At 59.4% G+C, this 6,430-nt stretch overlaps 1 protein-coding gene across 1 annotated transcript; it reads right to left on the reverse strand.

The window, feature by feature from the left end:
* Positions 1–4,783: 4,783 nt before the first annotated feature.
* On the reverse strand, positions 4,784–6,138 carry SIGMAR1 (sigma non-opioid intracellular receptor 1; the record flags this gene model as incomplete). Its single annotated transcript, XM_010087260.1, has 3 exons — positions 4,784–5,010; positions 5,326–5,418; positions 5,938–6,138. Coding segments are annotated over 3 exons (521 nt in total), but the record flags the coding sequence as incomplete, so codon positions are not given.
* Positions 6,139–6,430: the final 292 nt, after the last annotated feature.

Consider the following 6,430-nt stretch of genomic DNA (forward strand, 5'->3'; position numbering starts at 1 on the left):
CCCCTCCACTTCCCCAGATTGCCTGACAGAACCAGCCACTGGCCATGGCTGCGGTAGGAACTGGCTTCACTTTCAGGCTCTGCAGCCTCTTTGCCACATCCCTTTGCAGGGAAAAGCCACCACTTCTGGGCTCTCCAGCTTCCCAGATGCGTGCACCTCTGGAGAACGTACCCCTTGCTCTTCCACAGCACTGCTGACACCTGGGGCTCCTGGGGCTCCTGGAGACCAGTGGCACGCCTCACCAGGGATCTCCCCTGGAAAAATGAAGCCCCTTCCCTGGGAGAGCAGGGCAGCTCCTGACCTGCAGGGCCCCCGGGGCACTGTTTATCTTTGTGCAGGAGATAAAGTAGCTGTCGGCCATCCCATTTTGGGGCTGGACAGCTGTAGCTGGTCCTGGCCCATCCCATCCTGCCACCGGAGGGTTAGGAACCTCCCCGTGCTTGCCAGCCCCCGTGAGTGTCAGTTTGTAGCCAGCTAGCTGACAATCCTGCTGAGCTGCCCCTGGTAAGAGATGACTCAGTCCCATTTCAGGGAGACCGGCAGGGCCACGCACCCCCCAGGACTTGTTCCACAGGTATCCCCATCACATAGGGCTCCAGTCTGCCCTCCTGATACTGCTGCATTTCACCCCAGGGTGCTAGCACCCTCTGCAATGGGCTGCACCCCATCTCCTGCACACCGGCGTGAGGAGGGAGCCACAACCGAAGGCTGGGCTGGGTGGGATGAGTCAGATGAGGCGACAGTGATGGGACTTCTCCACGGCCCAGCAGGGACCCAGGCATTTGGGGAAGCTCCCGTCCTCCGAGGCACAGGGGCACTCGAGTCAACGTGGCAGCCAGTGGTGGGGGATGTGGCCAGGCTCGCTAGTGGCAGCACCAAAGTCTGTGTGGGGTGCAGCGCATACCATCACACTTGGGCATGGACACCATGGGACCCGGCCCAGCTGGACCAGCTGGCTCAGTTCCTCCCTAAAGCCTCCAGAGTGACATCAGTGGCTCTGAGGCTCTGCACATGTGTCACAAAGTGTGTCTGTGCACAGGCTGTACCTTGGGGCAGCAGCCAGGACTGTGTCCCCTTCACCCTCCCACTTGGCATCTTTGCACTGCTGGGGTCTGGTGACACTCCGAGCTGTAGAGAAAGAGAAATCCCCCAGACAAACGGCTATCGACGGCTGCAGTGGAGGCGGCACAGATAGATACTGGAGGTATAGACGAGCGTGGCAGACAGCAGAGCAGATTGAGAGATACTTGGAGCAGAGAGATACCGCAGGAGGAATCGGGAGATAGATCCTGCGGGCTGATCAATAACCCCTGCATGCAGAGAGACAGCAAGATAGAGCGAGCTGCAGGGGGAAGGTGCTTAGTGGGCAGCAACATGCATTTGTCCTGGTGATGGCTCCGGGGAGATGCTGCTCGTGGTTGATTCAGCTGGGCCTGGGACAGAGCCAGACCCACAGCGCAGCTGCCTGTGTCTGCGTCTCCTTGCCTGTCTCCAGCCACCCCACAGGGGTTTGGTGTACTTTGAAGTGCCCTGGGGTCCCACCTGGCCTCTGGGTACCAAATGGTGTGTATCTCCCACGTGTCCTGGTCATATCCTCTGGCCCCACAGAGATGTCCGTGCCACCTGTGGGTGTCTGGGAGGATGCTGGTGCCTGTGGGTGGGCAGTCAAGGGGGAGAGGGGCAGCTTGAGTGTGAGCCCTGGCCCTGGCACAAAGGCTGTGCTGGAGCTGGGTGACCGCAGATTGAGTTCCCACCTCGTGCTTCAGTTTCTGCATGTGAAACAAATGATGGCAAGCTGCAGGGAGCTGTGTCAGTCCAGCATGGACGCAGACATGGAGGAGGAGTGGGGAGGAAGGGGCAGAGGCAGCAAGAGCCTGCGGGACATGCTGTGTCCAGGACCCATCTCTCTCATCTGCTGGTCACTGGGGACACTTACCTGCTCCTTAACAGGCTGCAAACACCCACCCTGGAAGGAAGGGCTGCTTTTTGGGACCCTTGGATGCCTGTCAGTGTCCCTGCTCCGTGCTGGGATGGGGACAACCCCTCCTGACGCAGTACAACAGCCAGGGCTCCTGGGTCCCGGCCCAGCTCCATCCCAGGGGCGCTTGCCCAAGCCACCCTGCGCTGCCCGGTTTCTTTGCTGGGCACATCCTGGCTTAGCTGGGGATGGTGATGAAGGCACCCCTGGAGCAGCCCTTTGCCTGGAAGGGGCTGCTGGCCCCGTGGCCAGGCTGGGGGGGAACCCCCGCCTGTGATGGAGTTATTGAATTGCGCTATGGAAAACACTGCTGAGATTGTTCACACTAATGTTATTTAGCAGCGATATTTCCGTAATAAAAGAAATCAATGGGCAAGAGAAAAGACCTGTCCAGAGCTTTGATTTTCTCATTCTAATGGCATACTTATTTACTCCCACCAGCGTGCCCATCGGATTTTCATTATGCGGCCTTCGCTGTAAGTGGGGCAGTATTGATACGAGCTGCTGAGATAGCGCCTTCCTGCGCGGGCCAGCGCAGGGATTGCTCGTGTTCCTTGACAGGGCCCTGCTAAATCCCAGGGAATGGGCACAGCACGGGGCCAGGGAGGCCCACAGAAATGCACAGGCACACACACGCAGCCTGCGCACACACGCGGTCTGCCCATGGGCACGCAGGCGTGCACACACATATACCTGGTTGTCCTGGTGGTCCGTACACCCACGTGCACGTGGATTGTGTACACACACGTGCATGCACATGCTTGTCTCACTTGCACAGGCACACGCATGCGCACAACTCTTCTGCTTACATACATGCATATACACAAATGTCCTACCCATATGTGCCTGAGCACTCACACCTGTGCAATTGCTCTGACCATATGGCCAGATACCCAGTTTTCTACCAATATGCACACGTGAACACATGCGCAACCCCTGCCTGTTCTGCCTATGTTCACCTGCAAACCTTTCTGCCTATATGCATGCATACACCTACACATGCCCAGCTGTCCTGCCAAGGCACGCACAAAACCACCCTTGCAACTATACACACATGCGTGCAGCCTGCCTGCCAGCATGTGCACACATGCACATGCACGCTCACAGCTGACATACCCCACGATTCCCTCCCATGCCCTTCTCACACCAGAGGGGGGGGGTGTGTGTGTGTCTGTGTGAAGCCCTCAGGACCACCAACCCACTGCACCTGGGTCTGTCCACTTCCAGGGCCACACACCCAGCATGAGCACTGTTGCCCAAAAGGACAGAGCCCCCTGGACTCTTGGGTCCCCCATGGAAGAAGGGCCCTGACACTAGCCCAGGTTTTTGGTCCCCAACGTCTGTAAAGGAGAGAGGAGTAACAGCACCATCTCTTGCTGGTCCCTGGGAGATGAGATGGGCCTGATCCTGTCCAGCACTGCAGCCCCTGACTCCCAGTATCCCTGGTGGGATGATGCTGGCTGCCAAGGACACCCAGCTGTCCCCAACCTCCAGCAGGACCCCTGCTGTGCCCAGAGCCGGATCGATCCAGCACCGTTCCCCATGGTAGGGGCTCAGCACATACCAGAGACTGTCCTGGCGATCCAAGTGGGTGGGATGAACAATTTTATTACTGATATATCTTTTCAGATGGCAAATTAAGAAGTAGCCCACATGTGGGGCTGCCAGTCAGGAGGATGGGGACAGTCCAAGGAACAGAAGGAGGGACATGCTACAGGCCTGGTGGCCAGGGACAGAGATGTTAGTTTGGCAGCAGCATGGAGGTGAAAGCCCTCCACTGAGCAGCAAGACCACATGGGTCTGGCCACAGGGCTGCAAGCCGGACCCACAACTGGGCTCAGTCAGGGGACCGCTGGGGTACCTCAGCACCCAGGACCCTGCTTGGTAGCCAAGCCGGGTGGCTGTCCCCAGGGGGTCTCACAGCCAGGGGAAGCATTTTGAGGGGTGAGATCCCATCCTGAGCTAGTACAAAGGTTCAGACACCCGCAGACACTAGGTATGTGCGTAGCCCAGAGGCCACGCAGAACAGGCTCTTAGTTAAGGCGACAGATGGTGGCTCTCCCCCTTGCGGGGGGACTGCAGAGAGGGGGACCATTGGGAAAGGGACCGTCTCCCAGCCCCAGCTGTCCCCTGAGGCAGATGACACACAGGGGACCAAGGGGGACCTCCAGCACGGAGGCTGGGCATCCTCTCACTGCTTGGGAGTCCCAGGGCAGATCCCGCCCTGTGCCAGGGGGACACTGTGTGCTGCCAACCCACATGAGCAGGGCCAGAGCCACGGAGGATGCTGCCAGCTGGACATAGCACCTGTGTTGCCTGCAGCCCTGGCAGCCTGCCAGGGAGATGGGGAACTTTTTGGCCAACCTTTACAGCAGGTGCTCTGGTCCAGCTCACACTGTGCACCCTACCCTGAGGGCGGCATCCTCCTCCTGATGTCTCAGGAGCTGCAGAAATTTTGCAGAGCCTGGGGACAGCCAGCTCCAGCCCCTCTCCCACTGTATGCCGAGGGTACACAGGGGTGATTGTACCCTGCAAGGCCACTCCAGCCCTGAGGGATGGAAAAGCAAGACATGGCTCTGAACAAAAGTGGGGAAAGGCAGGTAGTAAAGTGAACTGGTGGTCTGTATTGCTGTGACTGCCACAGTTCTGCTGTCCTGGCACCCAGCTGGCCTATGGGGAAGGACAGAGCAATTCAGGGGAGGCACAGGGGGTCTCCTGCTGCCTCTGCTAGAGCCTGGGCTCGGGGAGGAGGAGTGAGGAGGACGGCTGGGAGAAGAGGACTCAGCTGCGCCTGGCAAGCCGGGCTCAGCAGCCCCAGGTGCTGAAGAAGGCATTGGCTTCCAGGAGCAGGCCCTTGGCATAGACGCGCAGGGTGTAGAAGAGGGTGATGAAGTCCTGAGTGCTGAAGAGGGTGTCAGCCAGGGCGAAGGCGAGTGTGGAGGGGATGAAACCCCGGCCGTACTCCACCATCCAGGTGCCCGCGCTCCACTGCACCGACGTGGCCTCTCCCGCCTGGTGCACGATGGTGTCCCCTGCCAACACACACAACCAGTATAGCTCCCAGTGGCTGCCCCACATCACACCCAAAGAAGAGACATTTGGGATCAGGATCTGCAGGACTGAGCACCCCAACCTCTCCCCAGCCTTGCTCACTCTCACTTTTCACTTAGTGGAACCCACTGAGATGCTGGGATGTGCCTCTGGGGACACAAACTGCCCCATTGTGAGCTCTTGGCTTCTGCCAGCTGGAAGGAAGAGGCTCCGTGACAGTATATGACCAGTCTACGGAGAGGCTGTGCCCCAGGACATGGATGCAGCCTGCAGGGTGCTGTGGCTAGTATGCTTACCTGGGTAGTAGATCTCACTTCTGGTGGTCCCCTCCTTCCACTGTCGAAAGGTCCCCGAGATGACAGTGTCAGAGATATCTGCCCAGTACCGGCCTGCAGGAGGACAGACAGCACTGTCTCAGTGTGTCCCTGCTAGGGACAGCTTGGGAGCCCAGGTATGAGCCACATAGCAGCCCACCGCGGGGAAGGATGCCAGCCCTGGGACCTCAACACACTGAGGAGCGCAGCCAGATCTGGTACCCAGGCTGCCTGTGTCACTGGCCATATCCCACCTGCCTGGGCTGCTCGGTGTCCTTAAGCCCCATTGTTCCCAACATGTTTGGCATTCACTCCCTGCTGAAGCAGGAGACGCGATGCCTGCCACCGCCTGCCAGCTGGATGCGAAGAGTCCTGGCCATACGACACGGCATGCACAGGAACCTGCAGAGGCTGCAGGACACCACGGGGGCTGGTCCCCACTGGAGGGGTGTTACCCAGCATTGGGCACCCTGTCCAGAAGTGGAGCAGTGGGCTCCCTGCCCCAGGCACACCACAGCCGGGGCAGCCAGACAAGAAGAAGTGGAGTGGAAAGAGCTCAGAGAACCCCCCCACCACCCCTGTCCCCCTGCTTACCTGAGTGGCCGCCGGTGTCGACAGCTGTCCCGAAGAGCAGCACATATTCAGTGAGCGAGGCGTGCAGGAGGCACATAGAGCCCATCCACCCGCCTGCATTCACGAACACCCACTGCAGGTCCTCATCTGGCAGGATGTGGCCTGGGTGCTTCTTCCGTAGCTCCACAATGATCTTGGAGAAAGCCAGCTCATGGTCCAGCCCTGCAGCACCCGGGGTTGCTGTGAGTCCTTGGCATGGGGCAACCCCTACTGCCCCCCCCCATTCCCCTCCCCAGACACAAAAAAAAAATCCTTGGATTGATCTGCCTGCGGAAGGTGTGCCCTCTCTCCAGCCTTCAGCCCCCATGGCCGCAGACTCAGCCCCACCGCCTGCCCAGGTGGTCATGGAGGATATGCAGCCCTACTGCCACCCCAGCTGCTTGGTTATACAAGGGGACCCAAGCAAGGTGACAGTGACCCTGCCCTGGTGACATGCAGCCCCTCTGCTGTGAAC

The sequence above is a fragment of the Pterocles gutturalis genome, unplaced genomic scaffold, assembly GCF_000699245.1.
Source record: "Pterocles gutturalis isolate BGI_N339 unplaced genomic scaffold, ASM69924v1 scaffold13146, whole genome shotgun sequence".
NCBI lineage: Eukaryota > Metazoa > Chordata > Aves > Pterocliformes > Pteroclidae > Pterocles > Pterocles gutturalis.